We start from the raw sequence: 19,318 nt of genomic DNA, 5'->3' as shown, positions 1-19,318 counted from the left end.
TTTCATCAATACTATTGGATTTAGGGGGTTGATGAAGTGTAAACTTCATCTCTCAAGATGAATGGATAGTATTGATCAGATGAAATTCCTCCCTTGATCAATTTGGGATTCCATTTCCATCTCACTTCATCTTCATCTCCTTCTTCCCTAATCCATCATTGACCAATGAATTCTCATATAATCAAAGGCTAGTTTATTTATCAATGACCTTGTGTCAAATGAATCAATATGAGCTTGATTGAGACAGGTCCATCCCATCTTATTTTTGTATGTGGTATGCTTTAGGAGCTTGGTTCTTTTTACCTTGTCTCTAGCATGCATTACCACCAATATTTTTATTGTCCGACCTCGGATAGTTATGACTTTTACATAATTCTAATTACGTTTGCTTAACATAGAGCTAAATTTGTCCCAAAAGGAATATCATTTTTGTAAGAGAGATTGTAAGTCTCCCATTTCTCATGGTGTTGTGTGAAGACTTAACCTTTTTTCCATTTGTGAGAGCTAGTGGCATAGTTGTTGATTTATCCAAGTTGGAGCCCTTCTCATGGATGATGTCTTGGTTTATGTCTTCATGCATGTGAGTGAATGGTCGAGTGTTCTACAAAGAATGACTTAAACTATTGTTTTCTTCACTAACATTTGACTAACTTCTCTTTATTATTGCTTTACTTTCAATGTCATTTACTTAATGCAATTTAAATTTTAGTACCTTTATCATTCATTGCCATTTACATTTCATGCAAGATGTATATGTTTCAGTCATTTTCACTTTGCTCACTTGAGTCATATCTTTGTGCTTGTATATATTGTGTGCTTGTGATTTTGTTATGTTTGTGGTATTAGGGCCTTAAAATACCTAATAACAACAAAAATCCTAAAAAAATATGTTGGTGGACTATTGGACCTCTGCCCTTGACTTGATATGAACTTTTGGACTTAGAGTAAGTAACATCCCCATGCTTTGAAGGACTTAGCCAATGCCATTATTTGAGATTGAGTTATCTTGGTCAATGCCATTCATCTGATACAAAGCCTTGAGAACCCGGTTGGTCTATCTATTATTTTCTCTTTGTGCTTAAGTTGTTATTTTGATTTTATTATTTGTATCTGATGATTGTTTTTATGAGTTTTCCACAAGGAATATTTCATCTGATATATTTGAAGACACTGAAGATTGCTTTCTTTTGGAGTGCTTGCTTGGATGTCTTTATTTGATACCATTTGATCTTCATATTAATTTCTTAGATGATTATGCTTGTTGCTTGCTTGAAAGTCCAAAGGAAATGGGTTTCTATATCACATTCTTGTCTTGTGGATGCTTCCTGTTGATTCTGAGTGTTGGCAGCAATTTTGGTAAAGACAAGGCTTCTGATATTGGGTGTACCTGATGGAGCTTATATGGAAGACATATGCTGCAGGATTGTTTCAGTTGACATACTCATTGTCATGGTAACTGATATGGTTGTACCTGCTATAAAAGGAAACTGGATTATGCAGGATTTTTCCAGATGTCAGACCCGATGTCATGACATCCTGTACACAAAACATTCAGTATGAATGTCTTGTGTGTTGTGATTGCAAAATTGGTGGCAATCATTGGTTGATTGAAGATATGGCTAGCTGGCGCAATCTATCAGGGATATCAACCAGATTTGTTTATTTTCCAAGGAGATCTTTACAGCTGATATGAAAAGATTTAATTGGAAAATATATTTAGGGTTTTCAAGTTGTCCAATGTTTCTATAAAAAGGGACTCAGAAAACCTGTTTGAACACACAACCAAGACTGAGCGAAATTTAGAGAGAGAGCTAGGGTTTGTGTCTGTAGGTCATTCAAGTCATCCATAGATGATTGAATTGGACTGATTTGTCTTCTTGATCAAAGCTTTGAAGCAAGATCAAGAGTGTGTCTTCTTGATTGAAACTGTGAAGTAAAGTCAAGAATATTGTAATTGAAAAGTATTTTCTTTTCACAAGGGATTGTTGTTTAAAATCACGGGTGTGTGATTGTAAGGGAAGTGAGTGGGTTCTCATATCTAAGAGTGCTTAGGTAGAAATTGCACGGGTAGAGATTAGGTGAGAAAGAATGTAACTTGTTGAAGTGTACGGATAGTCTTTGAACTAATTCTATTATAGTGAATTTCCTTCCTGGCTTGGTAGCCCCCAGACGTAGGTGAGTTGCACCGAACTTGGTTAACAATGGCTTGTGTTGATTTCTTTTCAATTCTGTTTTATTATCCATTGTGTATTAACAAATATTAGTGTCGTGACATTACCTTCGACATCTTATATCTGATACCAGAATTTCAATTGGTATCAAAGCAGGCATCCTACTCTGTCTCTGGTGAGATCTAGGGAGAATACTTTCTGGTACAATGGAGAGGGATGGAGGATCTGTTCATAGGCCACCTATTTTGGATAGTTCTAACTATGACTATTGGAAACCAAGAATGGTAGCCTTTTTAAAATCCCTTGATAACAAGGCGTGAAAAGTTGTGCTAACAGGTTGGGTGCATCCTGTCATTACTAAAGAAGGAGTAGCCACCACAGAGAAGAAGCCTGAAGAACAATGGTCCAATAAGAGGATGATCTTGCCCTTGGAAATTCTAAAGCCTTGAATGCCATCTTCAATGGAGTGGACAAGAATATTTTCATGCTGATAAATAACTGTGAAGTTGCCAAAGAGGCTTGGGACATTCTCAAGACCACTCATGAAGGCACCTCTAGAGTTAAGATGTCTAGACTTCAGCTGCTCACCTCCAAGTTTGAAAACTTAAGGATGAAAGAAGATGAAAACATTCAGGAATTTCATATGAGTATCCTTGAGATTGCTAATGCCTCTGGAGCCTTGGGGGAGAAGATGTTAGATGAAAAGTTAGTAAGAAAAATACTCAGATCTCTCCCTAAGAGATTTGCAATGAAGGTGACTGCCATAGAAGAGTCTCAAGACATCTCCAACATGAGGGTAGATGAGCTAATTGGCTCCCTCCAAACCTTTGAGATGGGATTGATTGAGGGAACTGAAAAGAAAACCAAGAGCATCGCCTTTGTTTCCAACACAAAAGAGGAAAACAGTCAAGATATGGATAAAGAGTGGGCCAATGAAGTTGCAATGCTGGGGAGACAGTTTAACAGATTGTTAAAGAAAATGGATGTCAGATCCAAGGAAAACGTCAAAAACATCTCATCTGACATCAGCAATGGAAGAAGAGGAAGGTCAGAAGAAAAGCCAAAAGAAGGAAAAGAAGTAAAGTGTTATGAATGTGATGGGTATGGACACATTAGAACAGAATGTGGTACATACCTCAAGAAGCAGAAGATGAGTCTTGCTGCCACCTGGTCAGATGAGAGTGATACAGAGGAGGCTGCAAATATTGTGACTGGCTTGACAGGAAAATGGGGATCTGATGAAGACTCAAGTGATGATGAAGTAACCTTTGAAGAATTGGCCTCTACCTACAGAAAGTTGTGTCACAAAAGTGTAGAGTTGTGCAAACAGGTTGATAGCCTGAAGAAGGAAATTACTCAACTTGAGAATGAGAAGATGGAATACTTGGAAACCATCTCCAAATTAAAAACAGAAGCAGTGGTTCTGAATGCCAAGCTAGACAAAAATCATCAAGCTGAAAATCAGAAGATTGCACAGCTGGAAAGTGAGAAGGCAGACCATGCAAAAATCATCTCAAAATTAAAGACTGAAGTCATGTTTCAAAATTCTAAATTAGAATAGATGACCAAGTATTTAAGGATGTTAAGCAATGGGTCTGAATCCTTAGACAAGATTCTTCAAACTGGACAAATAACAGGAGACAAATCTGGTATTGGGTATAATAACTCAAAACCTGAGAGCAGTAGCACTGGTGTCAAACCTCAAGCAAAATTTAAGTGCAGTCAAAAACCTGTAATGTCACATCATATGTCACAGCACCAAAGGAGGAGATAGTTGAAAGGAAAACACCAAAGATGGAGATGCCATTACTGTGGGAAATTTGGTCATCTAAAGCCATTCTGCTATAAACTGTATGGCTATCCAAGGTCTGCTCAGGATCACCATCAATTTAGACCCAAACATCACATGCCTATCATAAAAAAACAATGGGTCCCTAAGACTAATGTCACAAGTCTGATAACTCACAGTCTTCTTAGAATCTCAGCTAAAGAAGAATGGTACTTTGACAGTGGATGCTCCAGACACATGACTGGAAACCAAGACCTGCTAACTGATCTGAATCAACATACTATAAGTCATGTAACCTTTGGAGATGGAGCAAAAGGTGAAATCAAGGGAACAGGTAAGCTTGATTGCCCTGGAGTACCTAGACTTGACAAGGTTCTACTAGTCAAAGGGCTAACTGCAAACCTCATAAGCATTAGTCAACTTTGTGATCAAGGTCTGAATGTTAACTTCACCAAAACTGAATGTCTAATCCCGGACATAAAGAGTGAAGCAATTATGAGAGGAGTCAGGACCAAAGACAATTGCTATATATGGAGTTCTCAATTGGAGTGTCCCTTAAAATATTGGGGGAGTACAGATGTCCTCAAGAGTGATGAAAAACAAGGTTGGGGAAAATGTCACACAAAGATGTCACACCAGAAGTCCAGAGGAGAAAAGATTATGATGGCTAAAAAATCTGAGAAGATAGACCAAACAGGTGGACACTTGACCAGTCATAGGGAGAATGGAACTGTTGGGACTAAGCCACAAAGGACTCTGTGCAAACAGGCCAAGGATAATAGGGATAAGATATGGGTGACACCTGTGAAAGATAGCAGTTGGGCTCAACTGGGTTGGATGAACCTATTACTGTTTGACAATGTTACACATGATGTCATAACATTGTATTATAACTTCCTGAATGCTGAAGCCAAGTCCAAAAATCAAATTCAACACAGATGGACGAAATACTCTTCTAGATATTATCACTTCATTAGGAATTTTGTGAAAGAAAAATTCAGAGGTCAAGAGTTTGGACTTGAACTAGCAGACAAGCTTGCAAGGAATTTGGGTAAAATTGATTATGAGGAAGGGAAATTAGGGATTTGGACTCTTGAGAAATTAAGGCAATTAAAATAAAAAAATAAAAGAAATAAAAATAGTGTCTGCCTTTTTAAAAGAAAGAGCCACATTAATGATAAATCATTCCCAAGCTTTGAAAACAGTATCTATTCCCTTAGCACACGCTACCCAAACTCAGCATCTGCCATTTCCATTCAACCTCTAAGAAAAGCTCAACTAGGGCAAAGAAATCTTCCTCAAAAGTCCAACAACATGTCACAACATCCATCGTCATCTGGTTCCAAATCCTCCCAACATGCAAAGACTCCATCCATGGAGTTTGTAGATGATGATATAATGGACGTCACCCCTCTGTGCATGATACCGGGCAACACCACAGGTACCTCCTCCAATGCTGGAGATAAGCAAGGTAATACCTCTGGTAACTCCTCTCTTCCTAAAGACATGTATTACACTGATCGCGCTATAAGGAGACTGGTTACTAGAATACTGAGTGAAGGACATAAAGTTGAAGGGGTCTCTACCCCTCTGTCCAGAAGGGAACCCTCTCCTGAGAGAGAACCCCATGCTGATAAAGATGATGATTCATCTAGATCAGAAAAAGAGGTGGCTGCTGAAGGGCTTTGCTCTCTAGGTAAAACCCTACCTAGCAAGAAACAAAATGTGCCTCAAGAAAATATTATTGACCTTGAGGAAGAAAGCACTGAAGGAGAAGATGATCCTTTGGTCCATCTGGTTAAACCTAGCATTGCTGAAAAACTGAGAAGTAAGAAAGGAAAAAGTATGGCTAAAATGAGAGCTGCTAGAGTGAAGAAGACTGCAGGAGTAGGACCCTCTAAACCCTGGAGCAAGGTTGAGGTTGGAAAAAGAAAAGAGAGACACAACTCTGATTCTGAAGAGAATGTTAAAGATGATGTCCCAAACATCTCCCCTGCAAAAAGGCAAGCAGTTCAGAAATCTCCTAGCAAGGCTGCTACTGTCCATCTAGACAATATCTCCTTTCATTTGGAAGATGGAGCAGCAAAGTAGAAATATGTCATTCTGAGACGTGTAGCCATTGAAAGAGAACTGGGTCAAGAAGCTGTGGAGGTAAAGGAGGTTATTAAGTTGATCAAAAATGCTTGACTCATGAAGACAGTGGCAACTCTACCCTAATGCTATGAGGGGCTGGTTAAAGAGTTTATTGTTAATATCCCTGAGGATATTCATGATAAGAACAGCAGGGAGTTTTGCAAAGTTTTTGTAAGAGGCAAATGTGTAAAATTCTCACCAAATGTCATCAACAAGTTCCTAGGAAGAGGAATGGATGGAGGAGTAGACTTAGAAACCACAGACAATGAGGTCTGTAGGGCTATCACAGTTGGCCAAGTTAACGAATGGCCCAGTAGAAATCACTTATCAGCTGGAAAACTAAGTGTTAAATATGCCATCTTGCACAAGATTGGCTCAGCTAATTGGATTCCTACTAATCATGCCTCTACTATCTCCATCAATCTTGGAAGAATTATTCATGCTATTGGAACAAGGGTTAACTATGATTTTGGCAAGTTCATATTTGAACAAACCATTAGACATGCTTCTACAAATGCTGTGAAGTTACCCATTGCCTTCCCTTCCCTTATTTGTGGCATAATCCTAAGTCAACAACCAGGGATTCTGAGCACAAGTGACATACCAAGCAGGAGAAAATCCCCTTTGTCCATCCATTACAAGTTGTTTGAGGGAAGTCATGTCAATGATGTCATGACATCTGCTAAGAGGGAGTCTTCATCCAAAGGAAGCCTGATTGATCAACTAAAAGAGACACGCAAAGAACTAGACAATGGTATAAGGGTGGCCAAGGCCAGAAAAGAAGCTTTGGAAGCTCTCATCTGTAGCCTGGAAAAGGAAGACACAGAAAAAACTGATAAGAATTCAGATGCAAGACCTAAATCCCAATCCAGTGGCAGCTCTGGAAGCTTGGAAGACTCTGAAGGTGTAGCTGAAGATGAAGATGAAGATGAAGGTGAAGGAGATACTTCTTCTTCTGATTAATGGTTCCTGGATGTATTGAAGACTTGGAGGGGTGCTGGAAGATGTGGTGGAAGTTGTTGCTGTTTGGAAAGCTGTTGTCCTGATTGTTCCTTCAGTTTTTTGTATTTTGTGACAGTCCTTATGATGCTTGTTTTGTAATATTTAGGGCTCTTAATGAGTTCCTTAGATTTGTTCATTATCTCAGCTGCCTGCTGTGTATAATGATGTTGTGTACTTCCTGAATTTTTGTTTTAACATGCTTAATGTTATAACATATGTTTTAAACTTTCTCTGCTAGACTAATAGACATTTATTTTGTCTGATTGGTCACCTTTGGTCAATTTTGACTAAAAAGGGAGAGAAATGCTTGATGTGGAAGTTGGTTGTGGCTGAACAGAAGTACTGCTATTATTGGAAGAGGTGCACAGGTGCTGATGAAGAGGTGCACAGGTGCTGATGTTATAGCAGATGTCAGTGTGACATTCTGGCTGGTACAGGTGCTGGAGTTACAGTAGCTGTTTTTGGTGAATGCACAGATTTAAGGGGAGAAGAAGTACCTTGGTGCAGGTGCTGGAGTTACAGTAGCTGTTTTTGGTGAATGCACAGATTTAGGGGGAGAAGAACTACCCTGGTGCATTGTGCATTTGTGTGTCTTACTAGTTGCATCCATAACTAGTAATTATGTTGATTGTTGCACAGTTTTAGGGGGAGGAGAAGTACCCTTGTGCATGTGTGTATTACTAGTAGCCATAGCTAGTAATTGTTTTTACTTCTGCTGCTGATTAAACTACTGTTATGTGGTTTAACTGCTGATAGAGTTTGCCTTGTGAACAAAAAGGACAGATATATGTTTTAGCCAAAATTGGCCAAAGGGGGAGTTTGTTGATTCTAAGTGTTCGCAGCAATTTTGGTAAAATAAAGAGTGTTCACAAGATGTTATGTGTGATGTCTTAACATGAGATATCCTATGTACCTGCTGGAGTTAAAGAAGATATGCAAGTAGGATTATTTCAGAATGCCACATACAAAGACAAGGCTTCTGATATTGGGTGTACCTGATGGAGCTTATATGGAAGACATATGCTGCAGGATTGTTTCAGTTGACATACTCATTGTCATGGTAACTGATATGGCTGTACCTGCTATAAAAGGAAACTGGATTATGCAGGATTTTTCCAGATGTCAGACCCGATGTCATGACATCCTGTACACAGAATATTCAGTATGAATGTCTGGTGTGTTATGATTGCACAATTGGTGGCAATCATTGGTTGATTGAAGATATGGCTAGCTCGCGCAATCTATCAGGGATATCAACCAGATTTGTTTATTTTCCAAGGAGATCTTTACAGCTGATATGAAAAGATTTAATTGGAAAATATATTTAGGGTTTTCAAGCTGTCCAATGTTTCTATAAAAAGAGACTCAGAAAACCTGTTTGAACACACAACCAAGACTGAGCGAAATTTAGAGAGAGAGCTAGGGTTTGTGTCTGTAGGTCATTCAAGTCATCCATAGATGATTGAATTGGACTGATTTGTCTTCTTGATCAAAGCTTTGAAGCAAGATCAAGAGTGTGTCTTCTTGATTGAAACTGTGAAGTAAAATCAAGAATATTGTAATTGAAAAGTATTTTCTTTTCACAAGGGATTGTTGTTTAAAATCATGGGTGTGTGATTGTAAGGGAAGTGTGTGGGTTCTCATATCTAGGAGTGCTTAGGTAGAAATTGCACGGGTAGAGATTAGGTGAGAAAGACTGTAACTCGTTGAAGTGTACGGATAGTCTTTCCTTCCTGGCTTGGTAGCCCCCAGACGTAGGTGACTTGCACCGAACTAGGTTAACAATTGCTTGTGTTGATTGCTTTTCAATTCTGTTTTATTATCCATTGTGTATTAACAGATATTAGTGTCGTGACATTACCTTCGACATCTTATATCTGATACCAAAATTTCACTTCCCATTGGTTAGATCTTTTCAACTCTAAATTTTTTCAATTTTATCTAGGATAGTCCCTTCATCTCTTCCTTTCCTTCTTAAATTTCAAAATCACTCCCTCATGTTAAAACCTTCTTTTTTTTGTGTTTTTAACTAAGACTTGTTTTAATGCGTAGAAACCTTGGCCTTATGCCATTGATTTCCAAAATATTTGCTTAACCAAACTTGTGAATAAACTTAATCATATTGACTTTTAACTTTTTCAAACGAGAGCATTTAGATTTGAGTTATATTTGGTTGAGATATAATTCTTCCATTCCATGATATATTGATTATAAGTCTTTCCATTTATTAGGGGTTATTGGCATACTTGTTGATTGAATCCAATTTGGAGCCCTCCCTCTCAAATGTTGTAAAGCTTTCTTTATCGGTGGATGTTTGGTTGAGTATTCTGCCACTAATAACAAAAGATCTTTAAGCTTTTGTTAAAACCAATCCACCAATTTCTTTGAAATTTCTACCAAGAACTACGAGGTTTTGATCCCTCATTTTTATGTTGGTACGTAGGCATAAGACCGAAGGTCTTGTAAAACACAATTTTTTTAAATAATTCATTCTTTTCTCATCCCCTCACTCTATTTTTTAGCAAACATATTTTCAACTAAAACACTTACATACAAAAAGGGCTCCCTAGGAGTACCTAGGACACTTTGGGTGCTAATACCTTCCCTCTGTGTAACCAACCCCCTTACTTGTAATCTCTGACATTGTATTAGTTTTGTTCGAACTTTTTCCTTTTCCTTTGAAAACAATAAAAGCGCGGTGGCAACTTTGGTTTTATTTACGTTGAGTTAACCAATAGCTTAATGGTCATGAATTTTCCGCTACAAAAAGAAAGTGGCGACTCTGCTGGGGAGTAGTCCTCAGTGGGTTTAGCCTACTTTTTGTGTGTATTATATTTGTTGGTATTTGATATTTGTTTGTATATATTGTTATGTGATGCTTTCTGTCTGTTGTGCTTGGTGATCTCTGAGTTATGAGATAAGTTATAACCCAAACTTGAGTGCAAGTAAGATAGGAGGATGGTATAGTCATGTTCGACTCGTATGGAGTAGTCTTTAACGAGATAGCTTGAGATCCATCTACTCAGTGGAAAGCCCTTGGAATTACTGATGTCACATGAGTAAGCCATAGATAGACATTACTTTTTCCGACCTGTGAGTCTGAGAAGCTGAGGATCGTAGAACATTTAACCCAACTTGGCCTATTTAGGACGGAGTGCGGAGGCTGTTCAAGTGTAGACTTGATAACAGTTGTTACGCGATACTACACTCAGACGAGTTTCTCTTGAGAATACTATGGGTTGATGAGCCAGTCATCCTAACCTATAGTATCCGATAGACGGGATCACGACTCGGAGAACTTTTCTAGAAAATGATCTACTGGTTTTTTATCCTTAGTACACTCCTTTGGGATGGTTCTTAAAACTGACTCCATACCTGTGACTCATAACAACCCTTTTGATTCTCGGTTGATCCGATCGGTTATCGTCAAAATCAATGGAACTTGGGGGTTGATAAGGTGAAAACCATAATCCACCAAAATGGATGATTGATCTTGATGATGACTTGATCCATCCCATGACCTTTGTTTGTGTTTTCCTTGTGTGTGATTGTTGCATGCATGCATTCATGCTCATCATAAGATTCATCATATTAATAATTTTCAGGAACTAAGGTCCTGTTTGCAAATATTTTTACACCATGGATTGTGGACGAAGGAACACTAAAAAGTACAGTTTCAGATGTCCCGACTTGAAAGAGTTAAGGAAGCTATCATCCTTTGAGTTATATCCCTTGGATTTCAAGCAACGTAATGAGAAGCTTCTATTTGTGTTGTCTACCAAAGTTATGGAAGGACTCTTGAGTGTCTTGGTCTAGTTCTATGATCCTCTTTATCGGTGTTTCACTTTTCCTGATTATCAGCTTTTGTCCATGTTAGAAGAGTATGCCTATCTCTTGGGTATACTCGTGTCTAACAAGGTGACTTTCAATGGATTAGAGGAGATTCCAAGGTCTTATGTCATAGCTGAGGCTCTTCATTTGAAGAAATCTGAGATAGATTCTAATATGATGAATAAAGGAGGGATTCTAGGGTTAACTTCTGAGTTTCTCATTGGTAGAGCTACTTCTTTTGCTCAAGTTAGTAGCATGGACGCTTTTGAAGCCATCTTTGTCTTGCGAATCTATGGTTTGGATTTGTTCCCTAACATTGATAACTTTGTTGATGTTAACGCCATTAGAATATTCTTCATTGGGAATCATGTTCTGACTTTGTTGGGTGACACATATTCTCTTTGCATTTAAGGAATTCTAAAGGTGGTGGAGCCTTTGTATGTTGTGTTCCTCTTTTGTAAAAGTGGTTTATTTCGCACTTGCCTCAGACGCCAATCTTCTTGGAGAACAAACAATGTGTATGGTGGTCTTAGAGACTTATGTCTCTCACTCATGATGATATTGTATGGTATGATTTTGCGTTGGATGACTTAGAGATTATTGACAGTAATGGTGAGTTCTCCAATGTGCCTCTTATTGGTACACAAGAAGGAATTAACTACAACCCTGCTTTGGCCCTTCGTCAACTTGGGTTCCCCTTGAAAGACAAACCTAATAACGTTCAGTTAGAAGGTATATTCTATCATGAGGGTAAAGATCCCCAAAATTTGAAGTGTAGAATGGTGCATGCTTGGTGCAATGTTCATAAAAAGGGAGGATCCGAGCTTGGTGTAAAACCCCAAAATTTACCCTTCATTTTCCCTGGAAGCATGGGATTATGTTTTACACTTCATTAGCATCATATTAGGTCATACTCATTGCATACTGCATTAGTGACATGGAGATCAGGTTTTGATCGATCACTCCTTAACAGAAGGAGCCCACACAAAGCAAGATTGAGAATTGGACTTCATTTTCTAAGTATACAAGTCTCAAGGGTCTCAGGGGGGTCCAAGTATCTTATTATGGTCCTCAATTCATCAGTGAAGGATTCAAAGCTGTTAGAGTGTTCATCTGGATTTAATCAGAAATTAGGGTTTCATGGCTACCTGCAACAGGAAATGTTTGGTTGGAAGTAGAGGAGCTCATCCATGTCATGATTATAGAGGTATCTTGGCCTAGGAAGATTCACAATTATCTCAGAAAGATCCATTGGCAATCAGTGCAATCAGTTCCTGATCATTTTGCCCTAAAACTAGGGTTTGGTATAAAATCAGTTTATTTCTGATTCTTTGGGTGAAACTCTTTTCCATGGCCCTCCATATGTCCACAAGGGTCTACATACAAAAAATCAGCTCTTTATTTAAGCTAGAAGTGCTTCAATTGATCAATGGAATCGGGAATCAGACAGTTTGGGAAAAGTCAATTGTGGGGCCAGAAAAGTCAACTCCTGACATTTTGAGAGTGGAATCTAAAAATCCATGTCTAGGGGATCCTACATGTGAAATTTGATCAAGGTTGGATCATGGATTCATCATTTAATCAGGAATTGGAAAAGTTACTTAATTTGGAAATGGTTGACTTTCCATTTAGGGCAAGTTTTCATGATCGCTGCACTCACTTTAAGCCCATTTTACATCAAGATAAAAGCTCCATTTGAAAATTTCTCCAACATGAAAGTTGTTCCTCTTGCTCCAAGATTTTGAGAGATATAAATTTTGCTCCATTTGGATTAGAATTGAGAAAGTTCTGCTTAGTCAAAGTGAGACATTTTTTTAGGACACTTAGAAAAATTTCTAAGTCCAAAATCTTCAAAATTTGTCAAGACTTCTTAGCCAGTTTTCTTGCACTTCAAGGCATTATTTGAAAATAATTTCTTCACAACAATTGTACCTTGCCACGTCTTCTTTCACATCCTTTTGGAATTATCTCATTTGGATCCATGGTTTGAGAGATATTTTCATTTAAAGTGGGCACCATGACTTGATTTTCTAGGCAGATTTTAGGTCTGGCTGGCCCAATCAGATTTTCTAAGCATGCTGCACAAACCAGTCACGTTTTTTTTACCTCTTTTGGCCATGCATTGGACATCCATTCACTTATGTTTGTCCTAAAATAACAGTATTTTACACCTCACTTCACACTTTTATTCTTATGGATAAATCACTTATTAAAAAGCCCATGAGAACACCTAATCCACCCTATTTAAGAAGCTGAACCCTAACCCTAAAGGAGCATTGGAATTTCGTGGCAAGGAGGCAAAGCTTCATCACATATCAGATTCCATTTCACTTCTATTTTCGATTAGGTAATCATCTCTTCCATGGACATATTTTGATATATCTACGCTTGCTTACCATGTTCGTCACCATTAATCCTTCCATTTCCATATTTCTTTTTCTTATTTAAAATATTTTTTTCGTCCATAAAATTACCCAAAAATACTTTTCACTTTTCTTAACGTTTTATTTAATTTTATATCATTTTTATTTTTGTATTTTTTTAATATTAATATTTTATTTTAATTATTTATTCTAAATGGTCCATTTTAACACACTTTTTTTTATTGATTTTATTTTTATGACTTAAAATTATTGTTAGCATTTGATTTTTGGGATGAAGGTTGACCACTGTCTCATAGTCAACCTGACCTTTTATTGGAATTTTATTTCACATTTTCAATTTATTTTGGATTTATTTTTAACCTAGTTTGGTTGGTGGACTTTTAATTTGACTTCTGTTTTATTTTAATTAATTCACGTACCAATTTTCATTATTTTTAAAATCTTTTTGGGGGATGATGATGTCCTGACCCCACCTTATTTATTTTAATTTTTCTTAATTTTATTGATTAATTTACTATTTATTCTTGATTTATTTCCAACCTAGTCTTATTAATTGTCTTTTGGTTAGACCTATGTTTTGTTTTAATTAATTCACGTGCCAATTTTCATTATTTTTAAAATCTTTTTGGGGGATGATGATGTCCGGAACCCATCTTATTTATTTTAATTTTTCATAATTTTCTTGATTAATTTGCTATTTATTTGTTATTTTTTAAGTTGACTTGAATTTTCAATTGACTTCTTTATAATCGATGTTTGACTTAGGGATTGCTTATGGAAATTGAAGAGATCTTTTGATCATCCCTCGTTCATCTCACATGCCATGTATTAGAGGCATTTTACTTTGATTTTATTATGTCCTTACCTCATTTCCTGATTAAATTATTCAGTGGACCCTTCGTGTGCATATTTTCATCTGTTTGATTCATTTGTTATCTTTTATACTTATTTCTCTCATTCATGCTTTCTATTGCTTGATTATTTAACATGTTCATACTCCCATGCATTGTTTAAATGCTCCATTATTTGATTCTTTGGTTTGATTATATATTGTTTATTTATCCGATCTGATTGATAACTGTTGCCTACTTGTATGATGTATGAGGCATATATTCTTATTGTTTGTTTGCCATGAACAATCCCCATTCATAACAAATGTACCCCTCTCCCATAAAGTGTATAATATTTATTTCTTTATTTCTTTAGTCACCTGTTAACACAAGAATTAAAACGAACATTCGATAACCATTTCAAAATAAGATCAAAAGCTCGATCCAACGTCGAGTAATCATTTTCAAAACTTAACAGAACCAGCACGCATTCATCCATCCTCTTGTAAGTCGATTGCCTCACGCATCGCCATCTACCTGTAAATTGATTGCCTCCAGCATCGCCATCTACCCTTATCCGTAACTCCTCTCCGCGCTCCATCTGTCGACTCTTGTTCCGTTTAGGTAGCACCCATTATGTAGAACCCTTTGTATGATAACATAGGTAGAATTCCCTTATTCTTTGCATGCTAAAATTAGGTAAATGTTCCCCTTTGTAAATCCTAACACATAGGTCCATATTGCATGATAACTCTAGAGCAGAGCTTCCCGACTTTTAGACCTTCCGTGCGTCTCCGATCTTGTGGCATGTCAGTTCGTTCTATTGTAAAGAGGTAACTGCCTAAGACTCGATTCAGCGAGCTGCGACACCTACTGCTAGGACGTTGAAAACACTGCCCACCCTCCTTTGACACAGCTGGTGTCCTCTTTTGTAAGTCCATGTTCAGATGGCAATCCTTAACCCCTAGTTAGCCGAACTATGTTTTGCTCTAATTCTCATTCCAAATAAGATACATAGGCATAAGACGTGACGTCTTACCGAGCACACTTTTCTTTAACCCATAGGTAGCCGAGCTACGAAGACTCTGATTCTCATACTCAGATGAGATACGTAGGCAGTGGATACGCCATCCTTGCGAGTCATTTTCTTTTAACCTTCCTTTTAGTAAATAGTACTTTAGATATACCTACACCCTTTAGACTAGAACAACACTTATGAAAAGGGCTCCCTAGGAGTACCTAGTATGTGTTGGGTGCTTAAAACCTTCCCATTGCATAACCAACCCCCTTACCCAGATCTCTGACATTTTTACTTGTTTTTGATTCAATAAAACTTTTAGGTTTTTGTTCGCTTTCTAACCATTCCTTGGGATAAATAGAAGTACGGTGGCGATTCGACTTGCATGGTTTACCTTGGATTTAGTCAATATCTCTAATGGTATCGAATACCCCGCTACAGAAAAGTGGTGACTCTGCTGGGGACTATCATTTGCCTAGTGGGTTTTGCCTACTTTTCATATTTGTTGTATTGTATGGTATATTGCTTTGTGACATATTTTTGTGCAATTTGGGATTACTGTATTGTATGTAATGATTGAATTGTTTGAATATTAATTCCTTGTATGCTTGGTGATCTTCGTGAGATGAGTTCTATACCCGAACTCGAGTGCACTTAGGATAGGAGAATGGCATAGTCTTGTTGACTTGTGTGGAGTTATTCCTTAGCAAGTTGACTTGCAAGCCTGTTCACTCGATGGAAGTTATGTTGGGATCAATAATGTCACACGAGTAGTCGTGGTTAGGCATTACTCTTTCTAATATATGCCTTAGAAGCCAAGGACCTTAGTTTACCACGCCCATCTTGGCCTATTTTTAGGACGTAGTGCGAAGATCGTTCAAGTGTAAGATTTGATACGATTGTTACATGATACTACACTCATAAGAGTCTCTCTTGAGAATATTTTTGGAATACGAGTAGTCGTTTATCCGATAATATCCGAAAGATGGTGTTGATTCTAAGTATTGGAAACAATTTTGGTAAAACAAAGAGTGTTCACAAGATGTTATGTGTGATGTCTTAACATGAGATATCCTATGTACATGCTGGAGTTCAAGAACATGTTCATGCAGGATTGTTTTAGAATGCCACATACAATGACAAGGCTTCTGATATTGGATGTACCTGCTGGATCTTAAATGAAAGACATGTTCATGCAGGATTGTTTCAGATGACATACACAAGGTCATGGCATCTGATATGGTTGTACCTGCTGGAAGTTATAAAAGGAATTATGGGATTATGCAGGATTTTTCCAGGATGTCAGACTCGATGTCATGACATCCTGTACACAGAACATTCAGTATGAATGTCTGGTGTTTTGTGATTGCACAATTAATGGCAATTTTTGTATGATTGAAGATATGATTAGCTGGCGCATTCAATCATGGATTATAACCAGATTTACTTATTTTCCAAGGAGATCTAACCAGCTGTTATAAAAAGATTTGATTGGAAAATAGATTTAGGGTTTTCAAGATGTCCAAGCCCAGCTGGATGCTTCTATAAAAAGGGACTTAGAAAACCTGTTTGAACACACAACCAATACTGAGCGAAATATAGAGAGAGAGCTAGGGTTTGTGTCTGTTTAGTCGTAAGACTTGTAGGTCGTTCAAGTCATCCATTGATGATTGAATTGGACTGATTTGTGGTTGTAATTTGTCACTCTAAAGCTGTTAAGCAAGAGTGTGTGTCTTCTTGATCAAAGCTGGGAAGCAAGATCAAAAGTGTGTCTTCTTGATTGAAACTGTGAAGTAAAATCAAGAGTGTGTAATTGAAAAGTATTTTCTTTTCTCAAGGGATTGTTATTTAAAATCACTGGTGTGTGATTGTAGGGAAGTGAGTGGGTTATCATATCTAAGAGTGCTTAGGTAGAAATTGCACGGGTAGAGATTAGGTGAGAAAGACTGTAACTTGTTGAAGTGTACGGAGAGTCTTTGAACTAATTCTATTTTAGTGAATTTCCTTCCTGGCTTGGTAGCCCCCAAACGTAGGTGAGTTGCACCGAAATGGGTTAACAATTGCTTGTGTTATTTGCTTTACCATTCTGTATGTTTTATCCATTGTGTGTTAACAGATATTAGTGTCATAACATTGCCTTCAACATCTTATATCTGATACCAGAATTTCAATTGGTATCAGAGCAGGCGTCCTGCTCTGGTACTGGGTGAGATCTAGGGGCAATACTTTCTGGTACAATGGAGAGAGATGGAGGATCTGTTCATAGGCCACCAATTTTAAATGGTTCTAACTATGAATATTGGAAACCTCGAATGGTAGCGTTTCTAAAATCCCTTGAGAACAAGGCTTGGAAAGTTGTGTTAACAGGTTGGGTGCATCTTGTCATTACTAAAGAAGGAGAAGCCACCACTAAAAAGCCTGAAGAACAATGGTCCAAGGAGGAGGATGATCTTGCTCTTGGAAACTCTAAAGCCTTTAATGCAATATTCAATGGGGTAGACAAGAATATTTTCAGGCTGGTAAACAACTGTGAAGTGGCCAAAGAGGCTTGGGACATTCTCAAGACCACTCATGAAGGCACCTCTAGGGTAAAGATGTCTAGACTTCAGTTGCTCACCTCCAAGTTTGAAAACTTAAGGATGAAAGAAGATGAAAACATTCATTAATTTCACACGAGTATCCTTGAAATTGCTAATGCTTCGGGAGCCCTGGGAGAGAAGATGACAGATGAAAAACTAGTAAGGAAAATACTCAGGTCACTTCCTAAGAGATTTGCAATGAAGGTGACTGCCATAGAAGAATCTCAAGACATTGCCAACATGAGGGTAGATGAGCTAATTGGTTCCCTCCAAACCTTTGAGTTAGGATTAAATGATGGTTTTGAAAAGAAAACAAAGAGCATGGCCTTTATGTCAAACACAGAAGAGGAAAAGAGTCAGGAGGTTGATGAAGATCTGGTTAATGAAGTAGCAATGCTGGGAAGGCAGTTCAATAAACTGTTGAAAAAGATGGATGTAAGATCAAAGGTAAATGTCAAGAACATCTCATCTGACATCAGTAAATCCAACAATGCTGGAAGAAGAGCAAGATCAGATGAGAAGCTCAAAGAAGGAAAAGAGGTTCAGTGCTATGAATGTGATGGGTATGGACACATCAGGACTGAATATGGAACCTACCTCAAGAAACAAAAGATGAGTCTTGCTGCCACTTGGTCTGATGAGAGTGAAACAGAGGAGGCTGCAAATCTTGTGACTACGTTGACAGGAAGATGGGGATCTGATGAAGACTCAAGTGATGATGAAGTAACCTTTGAAGAATTAGCCTCTACCTACAGAAAGTTATGCCACAAAAGTGTAGAGTTGTGCAAACAGGTTGAAATCCAGAAGAAGGAAATAACTCAACTTGAGAATGAGAAGGCAAAATACTTGGAAACCATCTCCAAGTTAAAAACAGAAGCAGTGGTTCTAAATGCCAAGCTAGGTGAAAATCCACAAACTGAAAATTAGAAGATAGCACAGTTGGAAAGTGAGAAGGTAGACCATGCAAAAACTATCTCTAAATTGAAAACTGAAGTCATGTTTCAAAATTCTAAATTAGAAGAGATGACCAAGTATGTAAGAATGTTGAGCAATGGGTCTGATTCCTTAGACAAGATTCTTTAAACTGGACAAATAACAGGAGACAAATCTGGCATTGGGTATAATGACTCAAAGCCTGAGAGCAGTTACACTGGTGTCAAACCTCAAGCCAAACTTAAGTGCATCCAAAATAAAAGCAAACATGTGATGTCACATCATATGTCACAACACCAGAGGAGAAAACAGCTGAAAGGGAAACACCAAAGATGGAGATGCCATTACTGTGGGAAATTTGGTCATCTGAAGCCTTTCTGCTACGAACTATATGGTTATCCTAGGCCTACTCATCATCAGAATCACTATCAATCCATACCCAAACAGCACATGCCTATCATCAAGAAGCAATGGGTTCCTAAGACTAATGTCACAAGTCTGAAAGCTCACATTCCCCTCAGAATCTCTGCCAAAGAAGAGTGGTACTTTGATAGTGGATGTTCCAAAGACATGACTGGAAACCAAGGTCTGCTAACTGATTTGCATCATCATACCATAAACCAAGTAACCTTTGGAGATTGAGCAAAA

General features: G+C 37.8%; 1 protein-coding gene across 1 annotated transcript; it reads left to right on the top strand.

The window, feature by feature from the left end:
* The first annotated feature begins 5,274 nt into the window (after positions 1–5,274).
* LOC127081444 (uncharacterized) lies at positions 5,275–6,051 on the top strand. Its single transcript, XM_051021692.1, has one exon. The coding sequence runs from the start codon at positions 5,275–5,277 to the stop codon at positions 6,049–6,051; it is 777 nt and encodes a 258-aa protein (XP_050877649.1).
* The last annotated feature ends 13,267 nt before the right edge of the window (positions 6,052–19,318 follow it).

Source organism: Lathyrus oleraceus, chromosome 5, assembly GCF_024323335.1.
Source record: "Lathyrus oleraceus cultivar Zhongwan6 chromosome 5, CAAS_Psat_ZW6_1.0, whole genome shotgun sequence".
NCBI lineage: Eukaryota > Viridiplantae > Streptophyta > Magnoliopsida > Fabales > Fabaceae > Lathyrus > Lathyrus oleraceus.
The sequence above is the reverse complement of the archived record's forward strand: the minus strand, read 5'-3'. Positions and strand labels throughout refer to the sequence as shown.

Bases quoted from the DNA above. Each gene is read 5' to 3' on its own strand.
- LOC127081444 (XM_051021692.1), top strand. From the start codon at position 5,275: ATGTCACAACATCCATCGTCATCTGGTTCCAAATCCTCCCAACATGCA.